Below are 26,687 nucleotides of genomic sequence, written 5' to 3'. Positions count from 1 at the left end.
TGCCTGAATTCTATCCCCTCACTCGGTATATCTCCGGACGCTCCGGTTGCCTAGTTACGAGAGCCATCTTCCCCGAGCTCCACCTTCTCCTTCTAGACCACGCCCACCTCCCCTTCCCATCGCTCTGGAGAGGGCGGAGGGTCCGGCCCCTTCAGCCACTCAGAGTCCCCCATTGCAGATCCTTTATCGCTGATTGGAGAGACGAAATGTGGGCGGTGCTTGAGGAGGGTCTTCCGCGCCTGGGAGGAACGTCAGCACGTAGACGCGGGGTTTTGTCTGGTCAGGTCCAGCTAACCCGGCTCCGGTGTGCCTCTGGTACCGTTGTCCCTTGGGGAGAAGGGTTGTCGTTACCCGCTCGCGGGCGGACCCAGTTAGCGGGACTTGGTGCTCTCACCGGTTGCCTCCCACCCAGTTTGTCCTCGGGGCCTATCCGTCTCCGGAGACTCCCCGTTGAGGCGAGGGCCCCTGGTATCGGTCCGCGAAAGCTAGGGGCCCATCCTCTCTAGGAGTTCGGATGGGAGGTGGCTGGAGGAGCTACCTGGGATGTTCTGTCTGATGGCCAATTGCTGCAGTTGGTTCAAGCGGTGGCGGGAGCCTGTCAGGTAAACTGGAGTCAATTGTCCTGGCGCTGCCCTAGGGGATGGGAATAGATGAGCCCCAAGGGCCCGGGCGGGCGCCGCCTCTTCTCTGTGCGCCAGGCCGTGGGGTTTGCTTTATTTGCCCGTTTGACTTGTCCTAGGAGAACAGATTGAAGGATGTGGCCTTTTTTGCTTTCTGCCTTTAAGTTCTGGTCAATACTGTTAATGGACATTATATTTTATATAGGCTTGAATTTCTTAAAAAGATGTTGGTGGGAGGAGAGCAAGAGTGCGCAGGAGATATTGTAACAGACTATCCGTTGTGTGTTTTTCTTCAGAATTTTTTGTATTTTTTTTTTTAATTTAACAGAGATGCATGAAATATAATTTTAGTAATGTGCACACGTCCCATTTAAAATCTCTATCCTTCCTCAACTTTCATATGTGCTCTACCCGCCCCCCGCCCCCCCCCCCCTCCGCCGCAGTTTTGTTTGAGGACTTGGCTTGAAATCTGGCTCTACTACTTAATAATTAGATGACTCAACCACTTTTGACCCCACCTTCCTCATACATTAAATAAGGGTAATAATATCTGTTCCTCAAAAGTGTTCAATGGAAATAAGTGATGGATAGTATTTTATTTAATTTAGCTCCAGTTTTCATCTGGACTCCATTAAAACCTTTCAATTGAAAATTACCACTAAACATTTCATTTTGTAATGCTAGCTGTGTTAGTATTCGATGCCTGTTATTTTGTTGTTCATTCAACAAATATTTATTAAGAAACAATATATGCCAGGCACTGTGTTAGGAAGAAATCATTGAAAATGATCCTTTTAAAACATGAGAGTCCCAGATTATAAAAAGATCTTCAGTTTCTTACTCTGTATAAATAATATTGACTTTCCATAGTTCTACTTTGGAATTAGGCCAAAGATAAAACATAGCAAAAATTTTTTTTTAAATTAACATTTCAAATATCATATTTCCCACAAGGAAGAAATATTCTTTAAGGAATGAATTGGAGGTCTGGGGATGTGGCTCAAGCAGTAACGCGCTTGCCTGGCATGCCTGGGGCGCTGGGTTCCATCCTCAGCACCACATAAAAATAAAATAAAGATGTGTGTCCACCTAAAAAACTGAAAAATAAATATTAGAAAATTCTCTCTCTCTCTCTTAAAAAAAAGAATGAATTGGAAAAGCTGTATTTATACATTATAAGGAAAATACATATGTATGAAAAAGAAATTTGCTTTAAATGAAACTTTTGGAGAGCTTTTAACTGGATTTGAATGTTTTAAATGTAAATGATATGATTGATTCTTAAGACTTAAAGAAGTATCTTTGGATGTGTAGCTTTCAATTTATTCATATTTTGGTCTGATTTCAGAGTATCAAGACTTGAAAATTATTTATAATAGATGCCCCTGTATGTTTTTGTCTTTTTAAAAATGTATTTGATTTTTATGAGAGCATTTAGTATATATCCTTTTTAATTAAAAACACTCAAACTTATAATTTGAAGAAGTCATTACTTCTTATAGCAGCTCTAGTGTATTCTCTAGAATTTGTTTAAAGAAAAGACGAGAGCTCAGAAAAAGAATTTATTGATTTACAAGTGTAAAGGTAATTGAATTTTATTAGTAAAATAGAATTAAAGTTCAACCCTACAACATAGAGGGTATTTTCTCTTTATTAAGCAGCAGGTTGATCTGTGCTATCCAGTAGGATAGCAACTAGCTATATATGACCATTGAGCATTTGAAATGTAGCTAGTCATTATTGAAATGCTGTTAAGTGTAGATTACATAGTGAATTTTGAAGGTTTATTATGCAAAAATAATATCAATTTTTAAAAAGATGATTACATGTTGAAATTAATTTTACCTTTTTGTTTTTCTTTACTTTTTTTTAATGTGTTTTTTTTGAAAATTTAAACTTATGTGTAGCATGCATTTTATTTCTACTGGACCTGGCGTTAAATCATAGCTTACTATTAACTAAGGCTATTGGTAAACATCTCTCCATGATGGATAATATTAAATATAAAAGGATTTTAAACAAGTTGGATTACTCCTATCAAAAGTACTCTTGTCCAATACCTGGTTCATTAGTAGTGGCTGAATAAATATTTGCTATTATATTTAATTTGAGTACCCTTTGCCAATATTCATCATCATAAATAATATTAGCAAATAGTTCTATTTATTTTACTAGGGTAAATGAGAGGCAAGCAAAGTGATTTTAAAAATGTTTTATGATATTTTTACTTTCCCAAGAAAATTGCCTTTGAGTATTATGTTTTTATGGAATTTTTAAGTTTTAGACTATTGTACTGAGATTCTTCTTTACATTTTCTGAAGATGTGTTTTAAAATGTGATAATTAACAGAAGATAATGATTATTAAAAGCATAATGTGTTCTGAAATCGCTAACTTATCCAGTATATTCTGTACCCTTTGCGTTTAACCAGCTACCTTCACTTAGATGCTTTCCCATTAGTATATCAATCAAAGATTGGGTCAGGGTTTTGATTTGTTTAATACCAAAAAGGTAGGAGCCAAGAAATTCAGTGTTAAGTTTCCAGTCTAGCTCAGGAGTCAAGATCAGGGTACCAGGTGATTTAGGAACTCAGCCTGTGTTCAAACCATAACTGCTATTACTACAAGCCAGAGCATGAACTTAGACTTTGAAGCTATGTAAATTATTCTGGAAAAGACTACAAAAGGTAGACCCACAGGCAAGTGGTTTGCCCTAAAGGAGGCAGTGCAGTATAGTGTTGTTTTTGGAGACCATAATACAGTACTCAAAACTAAAAACTAAACTTTGGTATAATACTATCAACTAAACTGCACACTTTATTCTGACTTCACCAGTTTTTCAATTACCATTCTTTTTGTTTCTCTCCAGGATGCATTCTAGGATCTGACACTGCATTTTTCATGTGTTGTTAGTCTTCCTCAGTCTGTGACAGTCCCCCATTTTTTTCTTGTATTTCATATCCTGGAGCTTCAAATAGAACTGATCAATTTCTTTTTGAAGAATCATCAATTTTTTTTTGTGTGTGTGTGTGTATGTGTGTGTGTGATTTGACTAAGATGTTGTGTTATTGGGAAGAATTCCATAGAGGTAATGTGTTCTTCATAGTACATCATATCAAAGGTGCGTGATGGCAGGGTCTTATTACTGGTGATGTTGACCTTGACCACTTGATTGATTAATGTGTTATCTACCACATTTCTCAATATCATGTTTGAGTCAAATAGATTGGGGTCTGAATCCTACTATTTGTAGCACCTGTCCTCTGTCAAGTGTTGATAATTTCTGTGTTGCAGCATTTTGAGAGAGAGTGTTTTCATTCAGGTATTTGACATATAAAGTATAGGAGTCACTCAGTAAACCATACCTCTGATCCTGGGAAATAGTATGGATTAGTGATTCACTTTCCGCAATTCATATTTTATATTTATCTGTAGTACACCTTTCTTTCTTTCTTTCCTATTTTAGTAAAAGAAGGAGTCATTATTCTTCCTGAGGATAATTCTTATGCCTATACTCTATTCCATTTTCTCCCTTAATTTGTTCAGCAGTCATTAACTCCGAGTGCATAAAAATCAATATATAATTGAAGCCAAAGATCACAGAAAGAGCTTATGTGATATAACAATAAACTTAAACTTTTATTTGAAAATGTTATTATTCAGTTTTACTATCAAAAGTACAAAATCACTCTCCTTCAAGCTCTAGGGGGAGAATTCATTTTCAGCTTCAGGTAGCTGCCTGCATACCTTAGCTCAAGGCCCCTTTCCTCCTCCTTCAAAACCAACAGCATGAAGAGTTTCCTCTTTGATTTTCTGCCTTTTTCTTATAAGGACCTTTGTGATTACTTTGTGCCAATTTGGGTAATCCAAGATACGCTCCTTATCTTAAAATCCTTAATCACTTCTATAAAATTCCCTTTGCCATACAAGGTTACATATACACAAGTTCTGATTAGGTTGTGGACATCTTTGAAAGGCCATTATTCCATCCACTGTACTAAACAACACAGATTTTCTCCTTCCCTTTACCCTGGGATTTTCAGTTGCCAGTGGATTACTGGCACTGTATCAACTTCCTCCTCTCTCATGCATTCCTTAATTCCCTACATCAGAAGACTTCTGCCCTGACCTTTTGGTTATTGTCCTTGCTGTGCTATATGTTGCCTGGTTATTAAATCCAATGCATTCTTTTCAGTCCTTTCTTTTGTGACCTTTTGGTATCATTTGATGCTTGAAATGCTCTGATTTCTTTTTTTTGAAATTTTTTTTTCTTTTTCTTATTGCCTTCTTCCTTTCACTTCTCTTTTTGTCAGCTAGGGTTTCTTCATCTGTCTTTTAATTCTGTGTTTAATTCTCTTCTTCCACGTATCCTTCCTGTTTGTAAATCTGTGTTAGCATTTTAACTACCACCTCAATATGGTTTCAGTACTAAGACTGATCTACTAAGATTTATGTATCGAATTTCCAGAGAATCCTCAGTTTCAACACATCCAAAATTATGTCCCACCTCATTTCCATTCTACACATTCACATTGCTTTTCTTGGGTTTCATATTAATGAATTTGTTTTGCCTCCCTGTTACCCAAATCAGAAGTCAGGAGTAATTATGAAAACCATTTGTATTTTATTCTCCTGCATTGCCAGGTTTATTGGTTCTACCTGTTTAATACAGAAGTTTTCCCTTATCTGTAAGGTGTCTAAGACCCACAGTAGTTGCCTGAAATTGTGGATGATACCAAATAGTATCTATATACTATATTTTTTGCTTTACGTATATACCAATGATAAGGTTTAATATATAGTTACAACAAGACATTAGCAACTATAACTAATAATTATGGACCAGTTATAACAGTCCTATAATAAAATGGCCAGCATCCATATCCTTGCATTTGAATACAAGCACTGTGATGCAACTGAGGCTACTAAATGACTAATGGGTGGGTAACATATATAGTATGGATACTCTGGATAAAAAGGGATAATTCACAGCCAAGTAGGACAGTATCATGGCACAAAATTTCATCATACTTCTCAAAACAATATAATTTAAAATTTCTAAACTGATTCTAGAATTTTATATTTTTGCATCACAATAAGCTGCATGCTACAGTTTCACTGGGTGTCCCCCAATGTCCATGGGTTAAAAGCTTGCTTCCTTGATGCTATTGATAGGTGGTGAAACTTTTAGGAAGTAGGGCCCATACTGGTAGGAGATCACTGAGGGTATGGTCTCAAACTGGGTGTGGTAGCCTAGCCCCTTCCTCTTTCTCTCTTCCTGGCTTATGGTGTAAATACTTTTGCTACACCATGTGCTTCCACTGTGATGTGTTGCCTCACCATAGACCCACAACTGGAGCCAATTGATTATTGATTGCAACCTCCAAAATTATGAGCCAAAATGAACCTCTTCTCTTTATAATTTAATTATATATTATTTTATAGTGATGGAAAGTTAATACACCCCAGGCAACTGAAACTACAGAAAGAGGGGATTACTATATCTCTTAAACTTCTTTGACTATTTCCACATTCCCTGTACATTGCTCTGTTTTAGTTCAGATTTCTGTTCTTTCTCTCCCATATTTCTTTTACAGACTTTCTACTCTTCGATTCCAATTTATTATCTACACTGCTGTCTTTCATTTTTTTCAATATGCAAATGATTCTAAATCTTCAATATTTCCTAGTTGCTTTTGGGATGTTATCTGAATTTCTTACAGGTTGTGATTTGACCTGAGCCTGGCTATATGGACTCTTCACAGGCCATTCTTTCATGACATCTGGTCATGACAGATTTGGGGTACTTAAATTGTTTAATTCCTCTTGAGATGTCCTTATTTTGACTATGCTGGGGTTACAGGTGTGTGCCACCATACTGACGCCCAGTAAATAGTTAATGGGCATCAATGAATGATTAAATTAAAATTTTAATGTGCCTAAAGTTTGTCTTTTAACAATAGTTATTGCCAAACTGCTCTTCAGAAATGATTTATTTTCAACCAATTTCTACACTGATTTTCTTTACAGTTTTTCCACTAGGGAAGGTACATTTTTTACTGAGTTTTTAAAAAGTCTAAGTGTTTACAGTAGTAACTTTTCTTTGTTATACATGTTGCAGGGATTTCCTTCCACTGTTAGATTTTTGAATTCTTTGGTTGTCTATGAAACAAAGCTGCTTAAATTTTTTTTTATTCAGATATAACATTCTTTCAATATCATGTTTAGGGAGTTCACCAGTATTCCAAGATTATATTCACCTATGCTTTTTTCAAAAATACTTTTATACTTTGTTTTTAAACATTTACTATGATTTTGTATAGGAAGCAGCCTTAATCCTGAGTACAGAATCTTTCCAGCCATAATGTTCTGTAAATATCTGGACATTATAGCTAGCCTCACCTTTATCATATTATCATTTATATACTTGAGTTATTGAGATTTATACCAAGTAACATCTAGGTGCCTAGATGTTTTATATGTATAATATATAATATTATAAAATATGATTGTAAATATGAAAGCATTGAATGATGATTCACAAGATGTTTAGAGAGAATCAGAAGAGTTTAGAAGAAACTATGTAATTTTATCTGGGTCTGGGAGAAATTTATGCATTCTAATCTATCTAAGAACATATTTTTAGGCATGTTCCACTTAAGAGAAGTAGAAAATTAAGACCAATTTAAGTGAATACATTTTAGCAACAAAAGTCAGCATTAAAAAGTTTTTCAATTAATTAAAGAAAAGAAAAATATAAGTACCTATGTGCTTGCCACCCAGGTTTTACAAATATTAGCTTTTAATATCACATTTCAGTTTTATTTTTAAAGAAATGGGTAACAAGTCCCTGAGGCTTTCTGCACCACATTCATCCCCACTATCCTTCCCAGTGATAATCACTATCTGGAACTAATTTTTTTTTTTTCCCTTCTGTGTTTTTCAGCCTCACAATTCAGCCTTTCAAACTTTACTTCAAATTTGTTGGTAAATGATTACTCACTGTGATCAAGTCTAAAAGAAGAGACTTAGCAATCACACTTAGCAATATGTATCATTGCTTTCTATACATAGATGTGGAGTCTTATAAAGAATACTGTGATATAGTACATCATCTCTGCTACATTTTTTCCCTCCATAGGGGATGTAAGCTGTCCAATATCACTTTTTGGGCCTAAATAAATATAACTAAATCTAGACCATTTATAGACTTTGCTGAGTTCTTATTATCCTAATTAAGCTGTACATACAGATTAGCAAGGATTACCTAATGTACTATATGCTGAACTGGAATGACTTGCATTTCTTTTTTATCTCTTTAATGCTTGTTTATGAATAGTGAGAATTGTAGAATTGAAGGATAGAAAAGGAGCTAGAGATACTCCTATTTGACTTCAATATTTTACATATAATATAACTTTTTTGTGGTACTGGAGATTAAACCTAGGGCTTCATGCATGTTAAGCCCAAGCTCTGTCATTGAGCTATGCCCTCCAGTCCCCTACCCCTTTTATATTAAAGATGAAAAAACTGACACTAAGAATTTGACTTGATCAAAGCTTAAAAGCTAAGATATGATCCCAGATTTGGTGCTCTCACCACTTATTAGTGCTCAGTAAATATAGTTAATAGTTTTGATGTAATTTTATGCAGAGATCTGCAATTTGAATTAAAATGTCAGAAAGTAGTATACCTTCACAATAGAATAATACCATGAATCTTTTTTGGTGATTTTTTTCCAATCCATGTTTGTGTGTTTTTCTCACTTTCTCATTGTGTCATGAAACAGTATTTCTAAGTCCCTTTTTAGATATGTTTATATTACTTTTAGAATTTATGTATATGCTCATGCTTAAGTTTAGAACTTGAACCATATAGTTTTAAGTATTTTAGGTAGTAGAGTTTTCATGTGTCAGGCTTTGCTTTTTAGTGCTTTCAGTAAAGTATTCCTTGACTTAAATAATATTTTTGAAGTTAAAAATACCTTTTCTCAGATGAAGTATTATCTTTTTTACTTGACTTATGAGAAAGTTTAACCTTCAAAATATTAAAAATATTGTAATATTTCCATTCAAACAAGATTCAGAATATAAATGGTTTCTACATTTAGTAATCTCCAATATTATGCTGCTTATATTTCTGATATCTCAATATATATATATGTTATGTTGAAAGGAACCCTGAGATAAGATATCCTTGTGAACTTAATTTTGGAGTCTGTTAGCCACTATGTAGACTTGAACAACATCAAATATTAGCCCCTCAAGTATAGAAGTCTTTACTTGGTGAGACAAATAGCTAAAATATTATAAAACAGAACTTTTGATCTCTTATTTCCTCTCTAAGAATTATTTCAGTTTTAAAAATCTTTCTTTTATTATCTTGAATCCATGTGCTTGTAAGGTATTTCAGAAAACTGTAGCCAATGTAATAAAGATACATGATTTTAATTACATTATCACATTGAACTGTTTTTTTGATGTGAAGTTATAAAAATCTAATTAATTACAGTGCTTTCTCAATTTAAAATTGTATACTTTAATTTTATATAATATTTACTCAACAAGTGGGGGATCAGAAAATATATTTATGTTGTATTTTTTAATAAAGGAAAATTCTGGTGGAAGAGACTGTGAAAAGTTGTGTGTAATGGTTTTGAAGGGCTGAGGAATGTTAGTCATTATAGGCCTGCTGGGAAGCAGCAGGAGGAGACTGCTGAGCTGATTTACTTGAATTCTATAATTTTAAGCAGAAAAAATTCCATTGTCAGATTTGTATAAACATGTTGTTAGGTTTTATTAATAACATGCAATTCATGACTTTAGTTAAAGGTAATCTTTTTGTTAGATGCAGAAACTAAATTATGATTGTAGTAGGCCTAAATGTGGGGGCATTCCAGGATGCCTTGCTGAATGAGCCAGATTACCTGGCTACCTGATTTAGTGTGTGTGTGTGTGTGTATATATGTATATATGTGTGTGTGTGTGTGTGTGTGTGTATATATATATATATATATATATATATATATATATATAAATGTGAGTAAACTTTAGGATAAACAAAACGGCTCAAGTTACTCTTTGGAATAATAGTAATTATTTTTACAAAAGTTTGTATTTAAACTTTCCATGGAAACTGTTATAGACTACTTCTTATTTATACTGAAACCTTGAGTAACTTAAACATGATAGAATAAAATAGTTTTGAAATATCAAATGCAATAAAAATTGAAAGCTTTGCTTATTGCAGGGTTGAGAAAAACTGAGAGCACTTAATTCTGAGCTACTTCATTTGAGGTAGTTACTGAAAAGATTATTTTATAAAATTTTATTTTATTTTGTAAAATTTTATTTTATTTTATAAAATTTTATTTTATAAAATTTCACAGTGTTTGATATTATTTATATCTTAACCCTGTTGGAAACTTTCCCCAGTGATGTCATTTGGTCTCCTCATTATTTCTTTCTTTCTTTTTTTCCTGATTATACTCTTCATGTTTTTTGTGGGGAGGATGGGGATTGAACTCAAGATTGAACTCAGGGGCACTTGACCACAGAGCCACATCCCCAGCCCTGTTTGTATTTTATTTAAAGACATGGTCTCACTGAGTTGCTTAGTGCCTCACCATTGCTGAGGCTAGCTTTGAACTTGAGATTTTCCTGCCTCAGCCTTCTGAGCGCTGGGATTACAGGTGTGCGTCACTCACTGTGCCCAGCATACTCTTCATGTTTACTTAAAAGATTCTTGAAGTTTCATTCTTCCTTTTCCCCTGGCTCTTCTCCCTCCTATGTGTGACATACCTGAGCTGTATTCCTAGTTGCAAAATGCTACAATATTCATCTTTTCTGGATAGCCATTCACTATATTGTGTTTAGGAAATGTTTTTGTACTTTTATCTCATTCTTGACATTTATTAATAGTTCAACTAATAATTTAGTTCTTCAAACAAAATAATAAAATTACGTTCTAAATATTTCCTAGCTTCCTTAGAAAGCAAATTCATAGTTGGAAAACTTGATAATGCAGGTGAAATTTCTACATGGATACAGGTATATGTACCTTACATACTACCTCATCTCCATAAGTTCAGTATCTGCTAAATTCTCTTTGGCATTCCCACTGGCCTCACCATCAGCTTGTTGGGAATGGACTCTGAATGCTGCTTATTGTGATTTATCTTATTCTTACACTGATTCAAGAGTAGACATTCTGTTATTCCCTGATGTGAGTATGCGATGTTGAAATATTTAGATAAGACTAAGGTTTCTGGATAACAAAGGAAGTGAACATGCAGAATAAATTCATTTCTTCATAGTGAAAGTCAGAGTCCTTACTGTAGCCTGTAAAAGTTATCTGAGGTGTGTCTGATCTCTTTTCCTTCTAGTCTACCTTTACCTCACTTGGTTTCACTACAGTGGCCTCCTTGTGGATACTTGGATGTTATCACATGTCCTGACCTTTATGTCTACACCATCTGTTCTCTCTTTCCCCTCAGGTACATGTGTAACTAAATCCCTACTTCAAGTTCTTGCTATATTTCACCTTCTGTGTGAGACCTGTCTTGATCTCCCTATATAGCTGCCCCCACTTCCTACCCCACTGGTGGTCCCCCTTATCTTGCTCTATACTCTGTTCTTTATTCCAATGAACATAATTTTCTAACATACTCTATCACATATTCTTGATGTATTTACTTTATCATTCTTTTTTTCTCTTGCCTCTAAAATGTAAACTTAATAAAGAAGAAGTTTTGTGTGTGTTTGTGTTTTGTTTTGGTAGTAGTTGCTTTAATTAGCAGATTTCCCTTAGTACTTAACAACATTGGTATTTGGTGTATAGGAGTTGTCAGTGATTATCTAATAGGTAACAAATTTGGTTTTTGTAAGACTTGAGTTTTTCTACCTTAGTAAGTGATCAATTCCTGGTCAGCCTCATATCTTTACTTTGTCCTTCTCTTTTTATGTGGATCATTTGAATACATCTAGAATTTGAGAAAAAAAGAAGTCCACATCCAAGAAAACAATGCCTAGAAAAATTAGAAAACACTCTTTACTGCCATCTGAGTTCTGTTTTTACTCTCCTTGGGATAATTGCCAGTGAGAACAGAGTATACTTGTATTTATCCTGTAAAAATGTAGCATTTCCCTATGGTCCTAACATGGCAGCTGTGTTAACCTTTGTCTTTGTCTCTGTATCCCCAGAGCAATTTTAATTCCCATATCCATGGTGATAATGAACTGTCTCACCTTTTACATTGTAGAAATATTCAGTCTGGAACAAACATAAGTTTTAATTGATGGACAGAATCACCAAGTTAATAAGACCAGTGTAATCAGTTTGTTCCTTTGTAACCTTTCTCAGGCTTAAGAAGGTCCTAAAAGGTGAATTCGGTTCATCCAGATTCTGTAACTGATGAATTGTGTAACCTTTGACAAATTATTTAACTTACCTGTCTTCAGTAGATTGAATTTGTTGTTGTATTGTTGTTTGCTGGTTTGTTTTTAACTCTGGATTTTATATCATCAGAAATGTTTTAAACTTTATGTTCTGGGAAGACTTTCAAAATATTTTAGCAATTAAGTTAATAATCATATTATTGTACTTCATTTAAGACTTAAATTTGTAAGGTACTACATATCTAGAAACAAAGTTGAGCCTACAACCTAGCAAGAATTCTTTTCTTATGTACTTTCATAAGATAAGCAGATTTGTAATAATCCCTGGAATTCATTTAACTAGAAAATTAAGTCTTTAGCTGTGATAAGCAATTTAGGGTTAGTCTGTATATCCTTACCTTCCTTTATGTTTTCGTTCCCTTTTTTCTTCTTTAGCTCTTAGGTTATCTATTGCACAATTTTATTTGCTTAGAGAACAAAAGGATGATACTTTGTACTTTATTTGACTTTTAAATTTAAATTTACATTTTATTTATCATCTCTCCTGTCCTTCAACAAATTGACTTGTATTTTGTAGATGCTTCTTAAATGCTGCTTGAGTAAATGAAGCTGCATTTATTTCTTTGCTTTTGTTTTCCTAATACTAAGTTAACAAAGAAAGTGATTTTAAACTTTTCTTCTTTTAAGAAAGGTGACTCTTGTGATGGTGGGACTTGATAATGCTGGCAAAACAGCAACAGCAAAAGGAATCCAAGGAGGTAAGCTGAAAATTATTCCAAAATCTAATAAATTATCCTGAATTTACATATTTATGCTAAATTGTTTTGTCACATAATAATTGGGTTTATATAGTATGCACTCAGTTACTTTATATTCTTAATATACTTGAGACTTTCATGACTGGGTTCTAGCTTGTTAGTACCAGCCTAATATTAGGGTTCAAATTTCAATAGATGCAGAGAAACAGAGGCTCCTTGAGGTCTCTTTTTAGCTAGGAGGTTGGTGTCTGTGTTCTAAAATGTAAGGACGGTAAATGCAAAAAAACAATGGCATATCCTTGTCTTTAACAATATCCATTTTCTACATGTATGTTCTTGGTCAGAATTTGGTCATATAGCTAGGTGATGTAGAAGTAAAAATGTAGTTAGCATACCTCTGCATTTCTTGAGGACATCATAGACAATATTTTGTAATACACAATACACATGGAATTTACATTATAGAATTTGTGGTGGCAAAATGTTTTCTTACAATAGTAAGTTTTGCAGGGTATTAAGAAGTAAAAGTCCTCTGATTACGTGGTATACAAGCTATCTTGTTGCATTCAGTTTTCAGGAATAACTACTAAGGGCTTTTCTCCCAATTCACACCCTTTAAGATACCTAGGTGGTGATATATCTTCAGGACCCAAGAAACTCACTATCACACCACAGCTACACTGTAGGATAAAGCATTAAATTAAAACTAACCAACTAAATATAGCCAATGAGATATAGCATACATGATAAAAAGTCCTTTAATGACAGATAAACTGTGGTTAATGTAACTATAAAAATTACATTTTACATTGAAAAATAGCATCAAGAAATGCAGTTCATCTATAATAAGTCCTTAATAATGATTGCATGGGTAGATGGATACATATATTGAAGGGCAAGAACAGCAGCATCAGCTATTTTATTTTATTTTTACTTTTTATTTTTGCTAACACAGATTGAACCTAGGTGCACTCAACCCCTGAGCCATATTCCCAGCCCTTTTTAATATTATATTTAGAGACAGGGCCTTGCTAAGTTGCTGAGGCTGGCTTTGAACTCAAGATCCCCCTGCCTCCACCTCCCAGGCCACTGGAATTTTCAGCGTACACTACTGCACCTGGAAACATTAGTTATTTTAGCAGTATTGTGTTATAGTTTGAAGCACTATGTATGTTGTGGTGAGTGCTAAGGATACAAAGACTTAGTCCCACATGATGGGAAGATGTAGGCTCATATGAAGGTCATTTAGAAGATAGGATATTATGGTAGAGGGTAAAGGTGATAATAGAAGTGAAAAGGAATCAACAGAAAAGGATTTATGGGGAAAGTTGCATTTGAATTTACGCTTAAGTCTTGAAATGCAAATCCTGTATAGGAATCAGTAGAGAGTAGAGGGCATTCCATATTCTGGCTTTTGTAGTCCTAAAGACCTCTATTTCAATTGCAGAGGCTTTTGAGAGGACTTGTATTTGTATCCTATCTCTACCTAGAAGTAAACTTGAAAAAACATTCTTAGTGTGTATCAGTTGTTTGGGAATATTGCTCTCATTTTATCTGTGCTTACATTGCTCCCTCTGCCTAGAATGTTGTTCTCCCTCTGTTAGAATTATGTAGCTTTATGACTTCACTCACATTTCACTTCTCTGAAGCCTCTCTAGACTATAATTCATCCCTTCCTTCTTGAATTCCCTCACACTATCCTAAGTCTTTTTCATAGAACATAAAAATTCTGTTATCCTCAGTAATATTCTCTCTGTTTTGGCATTCAGTGTTCTGTGAGGATATCAACCATATTTTTATTGCTCTTTGTACCATGATTCCTAGAAAATTTCTGTTATTGAATAGACATTTAGTACACATTAGTTTCCTATCTCTGCTCCATAGTAGTGGATTTGTTTTCATTTGTGATTTCCTCTGACTTGACTTAATTCATTCTCAAAGACAACTGCCTAGGGCTGGGGATATAGCTCAGATGGTAGAGTGTTCGCCTCATATGCACAAAGCCCTTGGTTCAATCTCCAGCACCACAAAAAAAAAAAAAAAAAAAAAAAAAAGACAACTGCTTATTTGCTTATTTTGTCTGTGAAAACCAATTCTGGCCAATACTAGCTCCATATTTTTAATGATGTACTGTGATACTGTTTCTTGAAAATCAGGCTGCTTATATTAGGTCTAATCTTGCTTTTTGCTTTTCTAGAAAATGAAGATATAGCAAAAATGTGACTTTAAATATCTCTAATAACTTTCTCAGGCATTGTGTGAACTCTGCAGAGGTACTTGTTAAAAGAAAGTCGTGCAGTGCAGATGTGTTTCTCAGTTATACCTAAGCCCAGAAAGTGCCTTTTACATTTATCTTCTTATGTTTTGCTCAATGTGGGAATCTTACTCTCTAAGGTTGGTCAGTATTATTTTCTGCAGTGGTGGGAATGGTCTGTATTTACTCTGTCCAGTAGGGTGGACCTGAAAAATCCATGTAGTTTTTGAACACTTGAAATATAGCTTGTACAACTGAGAAAAAAAATTTTTAATTTTATTTTATTTTAATTAATTTTAAGAGCCTCATGTAGTTTTTGCTACTGTTTTAATCATACAGTGCTACACAAAGTCCTAGAGTAGTAGTTATAGTAGATTGTAGTGATGTAGAGGGAATGGAAGAGACAAACATGAAACTTGAACCTATTAGCAGGTTCTACTAATCTTTCAAGGGTTATATCTTTTCCATTCCTTTGTTTTTATGTTCATACCTTTCTGAAAAGTATGTGTCATTCACTTTCATTGTAGAGATTTTTGCAAAATGAATTTTAATAAAGCATTTCTTCAGTCACCTTTAATAGTCTTCCAAATACCTTCATTGATTCTCTGTTCTCTGACTTTGGACCCCTCTTCAGTCTGGCTTCAGTCTGCATTTACAGTCTTAAGGATTAGCTTCAGTTTGTGGCTATTTTCTTGATTCTCATTTCCCTTGCTTACATTATGCTTCTGCCTACCTAATTTTTAGGTCTAATTCCCATCTCCCCATTTTTTTTTAATGACCTTCAGAGGGGCTGGGGATGTGGCTCAAGCTGTAGCGCGTTCACCTGGCATGTGTGCAGCCCGGGTTTGATCCTCAGCACCACATACAAAGATGTTGTGTCCGCTGAAAACTAAAAAATAAATATTAAAATATTCTCTCTCTCTCTCTCTCCCTCCTCTCTCTCTTTAAAAAAAAAAAATGACCTTCAGAGATCTCTTGTTAATCCTTTTCTGTCATTACCACTCATTGACTGATATAATCATGTGCACCCTAGACTTTTTTTTTGCTGTCATATACAGAAGCGCTTCCCCTAAAAACAGAAAACCTTCAATTATACATTATTTGGAGCATCTAGTACATATATCTGTAGAAATAATGTAGTCTCTTTATTTTATTTGCAAGCTGTTATCAAAAATCTTTACTTAGTTGTAGCTCTAACTTATCTAGTTTAAAAGAGGTTTTTTTTTTTTTTTTTTTTTTTTTGTAGTTTCTCCTATGTTATGATTCTTCTAAACCATTTTATTCTTTAAATGTTTATCATTTTCTTTTTAACTCCACAGAGTTTATCCCTAGGGTTGACTATGGCATTGAAAGGTTGACACTTATTGTTTTTAAGTTGGAGAGGAAATAGCATTAACGACAAGAATTTATTCATTCATTTAACATATACTTACTGAATACCTATTAGGTGCTGGGATTATAGCATCTTAAAAAATACAGAAATTTCTATCTGCATGGAATAAAAAATATAGTTGGATATTTTGTATTATCTAGCCTCTTATCAAACCAGTATGTTTAGATGTAGTGTCTGTTGCATAAACAAGTGGTAAATATTCCATTTAGTATTTAAATGACATTAAAATACTAGAGTTAATGTTATTTAAAGTCTAAAGATTGTTCCTTTTGTGTCATTTTAAACAGAACACCCTGAAGATGTAGCTCCTACTGTTGGATTTTCTAAAATTGACCTTAGACAAGGAAAGTTTGAAGTCACCATCTTTGACTTGGGAGGTGGCAAAAGAATTCGGGGAATTTGGAAGAATTACTATGCTGAATCCTATGGGGTAATATTCGTTGTGGATTCCAGTGATGAAGAGAGAATGGAAGAGACAAAAGAGACAATGTCAGAAGTGTTAAGACATCCTAGGATATCTGGAAAGCCTGTATTGGTGTAAGTAACAGTGTCATTGTAAATTAGGGGCAGTGGCCTTAACCGATAAAGAAGTTATCTGTTACAAAGTATTGTATTAACTAAAATAGTTGTGCCCTAGTACAATAAAATGTATGTAATTAACTGAGAATTACTGATTATTGAGGGCTTCTTATAAAATAGGGATAAAGAATTAAGATTGTGTTATGGAACAAGTCTTATAATTAGATCTCCTGGGTATTAAAATATAAACTCATGTTTTAGTTGACAATTTTCTTTCTATAAAATTTAGTTTGAAATTGTCTATTAACAAGATTCTAGAATAATTTAAATTTTTTTCTCTTTTAATAACATATTTTACCATTGTCCTTGTTTTTTGTTTTTTTTTGAGAAGATTCTTGTTTGCAAATTATTTAAATGGTTTATTTTTCTAATGCCACATTGATTTTGTAATATTTATTTCTTATTTTTCCATCTTACACATATGATCTGTGTCATTACCATCTTAGTCATACAGTTATATCATTTTGTCCGACTGCCTGAACATTTTTTAAGAACAAAGTGACAAACATCTTTTGTCGTCATAGCATTTATGTGTGGTAAACACCAGATGGTGCTATAGCTATGGTAGGTAGTAAAGTGAAAGTTCCTTAGTTTAAATTTCTCTTTAACTTGAAGCTAACTAAATATTGTCCTTGCCTTCTTATTTCTTTTCCCTCATTCTTGTGATTCACTATTAAGGATTAAAAAAAAATCAACTTATCATGTGGATAAATGAAAAAGTCTTAGTTCTCATTGTTCCTCAGGAGAATGAAGATTTTTTTAAGTGAGGCAGTTTGGAAGCTTTGATTACAAACGTTAAAAATCTAATTGTATCATTTATTGTTAAGTTTATACTTTAAAATTTTTATGGATTTAACTAATTAGGGAAGGTATGTGGTTTATATAATCAATACTGAATCAATACTGAATACTGAAGTAAAACTATATTAGAGATATATATGAAAAGTTAGGTTGAATTGGTCTCTACAGTGTTTAAGCAGAGAATCAGTGATTTCTAAAGTCAATGATATTAATGACTATTAAAAAAAGATAGTAATGACTGTTGATCATTCATAAAATAGTTATATGTTTATACTTCAATAGTCATTTATTTTTCTTTTGTTCTTTTGTACATTTATTCATGCACGTACATATTAATTCATCAAGTTATTTATTGAGTATCTATTCTGTGCCAGGCACTGTTCTGGTGAGGGGAATTTGTTTGGGAACAAAAACAGTGAAACTACATGTCTGACTTCTGGTGCTTGCTTATGTTTTAGTGGGTATAGTAATAAATAAAATTAACAAATTCTGTCATATTAAGTGATACATATATTGAAACAATGAAGTAGGTGAAGGAAGATCAGGATGCCTATAGTGGTGGTGACAACAAGGGCATTTTGCCCTTATAATTAAGGAATATTACACTTAAGGTGATGGAGACAGTCTTACAGATTTCTGTGGAAAAGCACCAGGGCAGGAGCTTGCAATTATTAAGTGACTGGAGTGATTTCTGAATAATTAGATAACTATAAGTAAAATATCTGCTTTCAGTTCTGTCATCTCTCTCAGCCAGGGAATTTCCTGAGTAGAAGAAAAAAGTACACAGCTTGGATGATTACTTCATCATTATAATTTTATAATCAGTGAGAACTTAAAAAGATATGAGGATTAATTATGGATCAATAGTATGTTTATGAAATATAATATGTCTTATTATTTTATCAACTTTTTTCAGAGGAGTTTTTTTTCCCCAAAAATGTATTTTAATTTTAATTGACACATAGAAATTGTACATGTTTGTGGGGTACAGTGGGATATTTCAATATTTGTATATAAAGTGTACTTTGATTCAGATCAGGGTAATTGACATTGTTATTCCAAGATTTGTGTTTGTGGTGTGAACATTCAGTCCTATTAGCTGGAGGAAGTAAGTCACTGAAGATGCCTTTGGAGTATATGTTTTATATCTGGCAAGTGGAGTCTCTCTACCTCTCTGCTTCCTGATATGATGTATTCAGCCACTTTCCTTTGCCACACTTTTCTGCCATGATGTTTTCTCATTTTGATCTCTAAAGAATGGAGCTAGCTGTCTATGGATTGAGACCTTTGAAACTCTGAGCCCACAGATAAATTTTGTCTTCTCTAAAATTGTTTTTGTCAGGTTCTTTGGTCACAGTAGTGAAAAACCTGACTAAAATAACATAGGCTTATTTCTGAATTCAGTATTCTATTCCTTTTGTCTATGTGTTTGTTTTTGTGCCAGTATCATGCTGTTCTAGTTACTAAATCTTTGAACTAATGTTTTGAAGTCAAGTGTGGTAATGCCCTCCAGCTTTGTTATTTTTGCTCAGGATTGCTTTGCTCTTTGGGGTCTTTTGTGTTTCCATAAAAAATTTTAGGGAGTTTTTTCCCAATATCTGTGAAAGAATATCAATGGTATTTTAATAGGAATTTCATAAAATCCATAAATCACTTTGCATAGTATGGACATTTTAACCATATGAATTCTTCTAATGCATAAGCATGGGATGTCTTTCAGTTTTTTTGTGTCCTGCTCAGTTGATTTCATGACTGTTTTGACATTTTCATTGTAAGGATTAATCACTGTCTTGATTGTATTTATTCCTAAATAGTTCATTTATTTATGTTTTAAGCTAATGTGAGTGGATTCCTTTCTTGACTTCTTTCTCAACAGTTTTCTTTTTGATGTATATAGTAAAGGTACAGATTTTTTTATGTTCATTTTGTGTCTTGCACCTTACTGATTTTTTTTTTTAAGTCCATTGCTTTTTTTTTTTTTTGGTACCAGGGATTGAATTCAGGGGCACTCAACCACTGAGCCACATCCCAGCCCTGTTTTGTATTTTATTTAGATACAGGGTCTCACTGAGTTGCTAAGAGCCTTGCCATTACTGAGGCTGGCTTTGAACTCGCCATCCTTGTGTCTCAACTTCGTGAGCCACTGGGATTACAGGCATGCGCCACTACACCCAGCCCCTACTGTATTTGTTTATCAATTCTACCAGTTTTTTGGTAGAGTCTTAAGGTTTTAAATCATGTCATTTTCTAACAGGGATAATTTAGCTTCTTCCTTTTTAAATTTGAGTGTCATTAATTTCTTTCTCTTGCCAAATTGCTTTGGCCAAAACCTTCAATACCATCTTGTATAAGGTTGATGAAAGTGGACGTCCTTGTCTTGTTTCTGGTCTTAGAGGAAATGATTCTGGCTTTTCCCATTCACTCTGATGTTATCTGTAGGTGTTTTTGTTTGTTTGTTTGTTTGTTGCTGTTCTAATTAGTTATCCATGACAGCAGAATATGCACTTCAATTCATTGTATACAAATGGAGTACAATTTTTCATTTCTCTAGTTGTACACAATGCAGTCACACCGTTCATGCAATCATACACTTACATAGGGTAATAATGTCCATTTCATTCCACCATCTTCCAACCCCATACCCCTTTCCCTGTCCTCTCTCCCCTTTGCTCAATCCAATGTTTCTCCATTCTTTCCTTGCCGCTCCCCCCTATTATGGATCATCATTCTCTTATCACAGAAAACATTTGGCCTGATTGACTTCCTTCGCTTATCATGATACTCTCCAGTTCCATCCATTTGCCTGCAAATACCATAATTATATTCTTCTTTAAGGCTGAGTAGTATTTCATTTTGTATATATACCAGAGTTTCTTTTTCCATTCATCTATTGAAGGGCATCTAGGTTGGTTCCATAGTTTAGCTATTTTTTAATTGAGCTGCTATAAACATTGATGTGGCTGCATCACTGTAGTATGTTGATTTTAAGTCCTTTGAGTATAGATTGAGCAGTGGGATAGCTGGGTCAAATGGTGGTTCCATTCCAAGTTTTCTAGGGAATCTCCATACTTCTTTCCATAGTGATTACACCAATTTGCAATCCCACCAGTAGTAAATGAGTGTACCTTTTCCCCCACATCCTCGCCAACACTTACAGTTGCTTGTATTCTTGATAATTGCCATTCTGACTGGAATGAGATGAAATCTTAGTTTTTATTTGCATTTCTTTAATTGCCAGAGATGTTGAACAGTTTTTCATGTTTGTTGATCGATTTTATATCTTATTTTGTGAAGTGGTTGCTCAGTTCCTTAGCACATTTATTGATTGGGTTATTTGTGTTTTTTTGGTGTTAAGTTTTTTGAGTTCTTTGTATATCCTGGAGATTAGTGCTCTTATCTGATGGGTGTGTGATAAAGATTTTCTCCTATTCTGTAGTCTCTTTCTTCACATTACTGATTGTTTCCTTTGCTGAGAAAAAGCTTTTTAGTTTGAATCCATCCCATTTATTGATTCTTGATTTAATTTCTTGCACTTTAGGAGTCTTGTTAAGGAAGTCAGGTCTTAGCCAACATGATGAAGATTTGGGCCTACTTTTTTTTTCTATTAGGTGCAGGGTCTTTGGTCTAATTCCTAGGCCCTTGATCCACTTTGAGTTGAGTCTTGTGCAGGGTGAGAGATAGAAATTTAATTTCATTTTTGCTGCATGTAGATTTCCAGTTTTTCCAGTACCATTTGTTGAAAGACAATTTTTTCTCTAATGTATGTTTTTGGCACTTTTGTCTAGTATTAGATAACTGTATTTATGTGGGTTTGTTTCTGTGTCATCTATTCTGTACCGTTGTTCTACAGGTCTATTTTGGTGCCAATACTATGCCGTTTTTGTTACTGTAGCTCTGTAGTATAGGTTCAGTTCTGGTATTGTGATGCCTTCTGCTTTATTCTTCTTGCTAAGGATTGCTTTAGCTATTCTGGGTTTCTTATTTTTCCAAATGAATTTCATGATTGCCTTTTCTATTTTTATGAGGAACATCATTGGGCTTTTAATTGGAATTGCTTTAAATTTGTATAATGCTTTTGGTAGTCTGGCCATTTTGACAATAATAATTTTGCCTATCTAAGAACAAAGGGGATTTTTTCATCTAAAATTTCTTTCTTTAGTATTCTGTAGTTTTCATTGTCGAGGTCTTTTCATCTTTTTTTTTTTTTAGGCTATTGTGAATGGTGTAGTTTTTTCAAATTTCTCTTTCATGGGATTCATCACTGATGTACAGAAATGCATTTGATTTATAGGTAATGATTTTATATCCTGCTACTTTGCTGAATTCATTTATTACATCTAGAAGTTTTCTGGTTGAATTTTTTTGATCCTCTAAGTATAGAATCATGTCGTCTGCAAAGAGTAATAGTTTGAGTTTTCTTTTCCTATGCTTTTTTTCTTTTCCTTTAATTTCTTTTTTCTAGTTGCTCTGGCTAAAGTTTCAAGGACTATGTTATTGAATAAAGTGGTGAGAGAGGGCATCCCTGACTTGTCCCAATTTTAGAGGAAATGTTTTCCATTTTTCTCCATTTGGAATGATGTTTGCTTTGGGCTTAGCATAGATAGCTTTTACAATGTTAAAGTATGTTCCTATTATCCCTAGTTTTCTAGTGTTTTGAACATGGAGATGTGCTGTATTTTGTCAAATGCCCTTTCTGCATCTATTGAGATGATCATGTGGTTCTTATCTGTTTATATGATGAATTATGTTTGTTGATTTCTATATGTTGAACCAACCTTGTATCCCCTGAATGAGCCCAACTCAATCATGGTACAGTATCTTTTTAATATGTTTTTGTGTGTGATTCGCCAGAATTTTATTGAATTTTTGCCTCTTGATGTGTCTTTGTCTGGTTTTGTTATCAGGGTGATACTAGCCTCATAGAATGAGTTTGGAAGGGTTCCCTCCTTTTGTTTTCATGGAGTAATTTGAGGAATATTGGTATTAGTTCTTCTTTGAAGGTCTTGTAGAACTCAGCTGAGAATTCATCTGGTCCTGGGTTTTTCTTAGTTGGTAAGCTTTTGAAGGCATCTTTTATTTCATTGTGTGAAACTGACCTCTTTAAATTATGTATGTCTTCCTGATTCAGTTTGGGTAGATCATGTCTCTAGACATGTCTGTGTCTTCAAGATTTTCTATTTTATTGGAGTATAAATTTTCAAAATAGTTTCTAATTATTTTTTGTATTTTAGTAGTGACCATTGTGACATTTCCTTTTTCATCATAAATTTTAGTAATTTGAGTTTTCTCTCTCCTTCTCTTCGTTAACATGGTGAAGGGTTTGTCAATTTTATTTAATTTTTCAAAGAACTAACTTTTCAGTTTAAGATTTTTTTTTCAATTTTTTTGTTTCAATTTCATTGATGTCTGCTCTGATTTTAATTATTTCCTGTTTTCTACTGTTTTTGATGTTGATTTGTTCTTCTTTTTCTAGGGCTTTGAGATGTATGAATGAGCTTAATGCAGTGAACTTTCCTCTTAGTATTGCCTTCACAGTGTCCCAGAGATTTTGATATGTATTATTGGTATTCTCATTTACCTCTAAGAATTTTTTTTTATCTCCTCCCTTATGTCTTCTGCTGTCCATTGTTCATTCAATAGTTTATTATTTCATTTCCAGGTATTGGAGTAACTTCTATTTTTTATTTTATCATTGATTTCTAATTTCATCCTATCAGATTATGATCTCATAGAATGCAGGGTAATATCTCTATTTTTTTTTAGTTTGCTAAGAGTTGCTTTGTGGCATAATATATTGTCTATTTTAGAGAAGGATCCATGTGTTGCTGAAAAAGTGTATTTGCTCATTGATGGATGAAATATTCTATATATGTCTGTTAAGTCTAAGTTATTGATTTTATTATTGATTTCTGTAGTTTCTTTGTTTAGTTTTTGTTTGGAACATCTATCCAATGGTGAGAAAATGTGTTAAAGTCACCCAGTATTGTGTTGTAGTGTATTTGATTCTTGAAATTGAGAAGAGTTTGTTTGATGAATGTAGAAGAGCCATTGTTTGGGGCATATATATTTATGATTGTTATGTCTTATTGATATATGATTCCTTTAAGCAGTATGAAACATCCTTCTTTATCCCTTTTGATTAACTTTGGCTTGAAGTTCACTTTATCTGATATGAGGATGGAAACCCCTGCTTGTTTATGCAGTCCATGTGAGTGGTATGTTTTTTCCTAACCTTTCACCTTCAGCCTGTGGATGTCTTTTCCTATGAGATGAGTCTCTTGAAGGTAGCATTTTGTTGGGTCTTTTTTTAAATCCAGTCTTCCAGTCTGTCTTTTGATTGATGAGTTTAGGACATTAGCAATTGAGGTATGATTTGTATTCATGGTCATTTTGGTTTAATTTTGATTTTCAACTTGACTTGGTTTCTCCTTTGATTGGCTTTTTTATTAGTATAGTATAATAAGGTGATCACACCTGAACAGGGTAGATTTCTCGTCAGAAGGTGTGAGCTACCTAGTACAGTAAAAGTCTGAAATGATCAGAAATAAAGATAAAGCCAGAAATTAGATAGAAAGAGGAGCATCTGATGGGTTTTCCAGTCCTGATAGGAGCTGGAAGTGAACAACTGAAAAATGGCTCCGATTCTTTCTTAAAGGGGTAGAACAAGCAAGGCAGGGATAAGGTTTCAGTAGAAGTCTTGGTTTTGTGCTTGCTTCTCAATGTGGCGGGGGTCTTGCAGTAAACAGGTTGGTTGGCATTTTGGCAAGCCAAACCCATCTCCATGTGGCCATAGTGGATCGTTTCCATCTCTGGAACTGTGCCTGAACTTGAGTGGTGAGCTAGAACAAGGTTCCAATTTGAAGTAGGCATTCTCAAACCAGGGGGTTCTACCTGGGAGTTCCTACATCTGGGGTTCCCTGACTAATGACTTCCACATCACTCATTTTACTCATAGCTCTCCACAGTGTAGTTCCTACCTTTGCTGATTTTCATTGTTGTTTTTCGTTTCCTCCTCATGGAATATTTTTCTGAGGATGTTCTGTAGTGCAGGTTTTCTAGTTGTAAATTCTTTAAACTTTTGTTTATCATGGAAGGTTTTTATTTCATCATCAAATCTGAAGCTTAATATTGCTGGACATAAAATTCTTAGTTGGCATCCATTTTCTTTCATAGCTTGGTATATGTTGTTCTGGGACCTCCCAGCTTTGAGGGTCAGGGTTGAGATCTCGTGAGATCGAAATTGATTTCTTCCTATATATAATCTGATACTTTTCTCTTGTGGTCTTTAAAATTCTGTCCTTATTCTGTATGCTAGGCATTTTCTTTATAATGTGCCTTGGTGTGGATCTGTTGTCATTTAGTACATTTGGTGTCCTGTAAGCCTCTTGTATTTGATTTTCCATTTCATTCTTCAGATTTTGGAACTTTTCTGATATTATTTTATTCATAAGATTGTTCATTCCTTTGGTTTGTATCTCTGTGCCTTCCTCTATCCTGATAATTCTTAAATTTGGTCTTTTCATGTTATTCCATAATTCTTAGACGTTCTGTTCATGTTTTCTTATCTTCACTGTATGGTCAACTTTATTTTCAAGATTATATATTTTGTCTTCATTGCCTGAGTTTCTGCCTTCCAAGTAATCTAGTCTGTTGGTGATGTTTTCTATTAAGTTTTTAATTTGGTTTATTGTTTCCTTCATTTCAAAGATTGCTGTCTGTTTTTGTCCCCCCCCCCCAAAATCTCTCTTTATTGAAGTAATCTTATGCTGCCTGTGTTTGCTCTCTTATATCATCCTTTACTTTGCAGATCATTTTAATTATGTATATTCTGAACTCCTTCTCTGACATTTCCTTTACGGTGTTATCAATGGATTCTATTATTATAGCATCTTGGTTTATTTGGGTCACTTTCTTCCCTTGTTTTTTCATGTTGTTCTTGTGTCTTCCCCTCTAAGTAGAGCAGATCCAAGGTATTACAGTTTCTACCCTATAGACTTAGAGTATCCCTGCAGGTTTCCAATACCTTGACTTTAAGGGGCAGATCAATATTAACAGAACCCAGTGAAAACAATATGCAGCTTTTAACCACATAGTTCCTTTAAGACGTTTATAGTTTTGCCACAATAAACAGAAATGATGTGTTCGATTATTATCTACAATATAAACAGTAGGTTTGAGAAAGGGTCTACATTTTTTAATGATGGACAAAGAGAGAACCAGGGATAGGGTTGGATGTTGAGGATGTTACTGAGGATGAGATATTATTGAAGTAGGAGGTGAGAATGTAGAGGTATTAAATCATAGGAAGCATGAAAGAGGAATCAAAGGAAGTTGTCTGTTAGCAGGAAAAAAGAAAGACACTCCAGGGAGACAGATATATGGAAGGAAAATATAGAGAAAGAGATGAAAATAAAATAAGATAGAATAAGATTAAATAAAATAAGAAAAACTGTAGAAATTTTAAAAAAATACAACAAAACTGTAATATACTATTCAGACATCCCAGTCCTCAGTAGCCTGATGCATGAAAAGTACTTGGTTTCACAAATGTTAGGGATGTGAGGGTGGGACAAGAAAGAAAAAAAAATCTCAAAGGAAAATTGAATGATTGTTTCTGTTTGAGTTCCCTGCTTCCCTTCTCATCTGATAGGTGGTGTTGTCTGGATTTTGTTGGTATCTCCACCCTCTGGATGGTGAATATTACTAGGGTGTGAGGGTTAGTCTTGAAAATGGAAATCCTAGAGGCAAGGTGTAGCAGTTGCCGGTCCCTGTTGGAAGAACGCACCCCAGGAATCTCCTTGGGTCTACTCATGTGATGTGGGAGCCTGGTCTTGCCTGAGGATTCTACAATTCCTGGTCTCTAATTTAGTCTTTAAATTGTCTCTCT

The 26,687-nt window shown here is 34.1% G+C and overlaps 1 protein-coding gene across 3 annotated transcripts in view; it reads left to right on the top strand.

The window, feature by feature from the left end:
• Positions 1–244: 244 nt before the first annotated feature.
• The window catches only part of Arl13b (ADP ribosylation factor like GTPase 13B), a 66,456-nt gene continuing 40,013 nt past the window's right edge, over positions 245–26,687 (top strand). Inside the window, exons 1-3 of one of the 3 annotated variants that reach the window (XM_046455357.2) lie at positions 245–602; positions 12,707–12,773; positions 16,708–16,957. In XM_046455357.2, coding sequence (XP_046311313.1) covers positions 12,719–12,773; positions 16,708–16,957 — 305 coding nt within the window. In that variant the 5' untranslated portion in view covers positions 245–602; positions 12,707–12,718. Of the gene's footprint in view, positions 603–12,702; positions 12,774–16,707; positions 16,958–26,687 lie in introns of all 3 variants that reach the window. The other 2 variants (XM_046455354.2, XM_046455356.2) reach the window with 2 other exon arrangements.

Source organism: Marmota monax, unplaced genomic scaffold (assembly GCF_021218885.2).
Source record: "Marmota monax isolate L192 unplaced genomic scaffold, Marmota_monax_Labrador192_F-V1.1 WCK01_AAM20220418_F8-fsc00053, whole genome shotgun sequence".
Classification (NCBI taxonomy): domain Eukaryota; kingdom Metazoa; phylum Chordata; class Mammalia; order Rodentia; family Sciuridae; genus Marmota; species Marmota monax.
The sequence above is the reverse complement of the archived record's forward strand: the minus strand, read 5'-3'. Positions and strand labels throughout refer to the sequence as shown.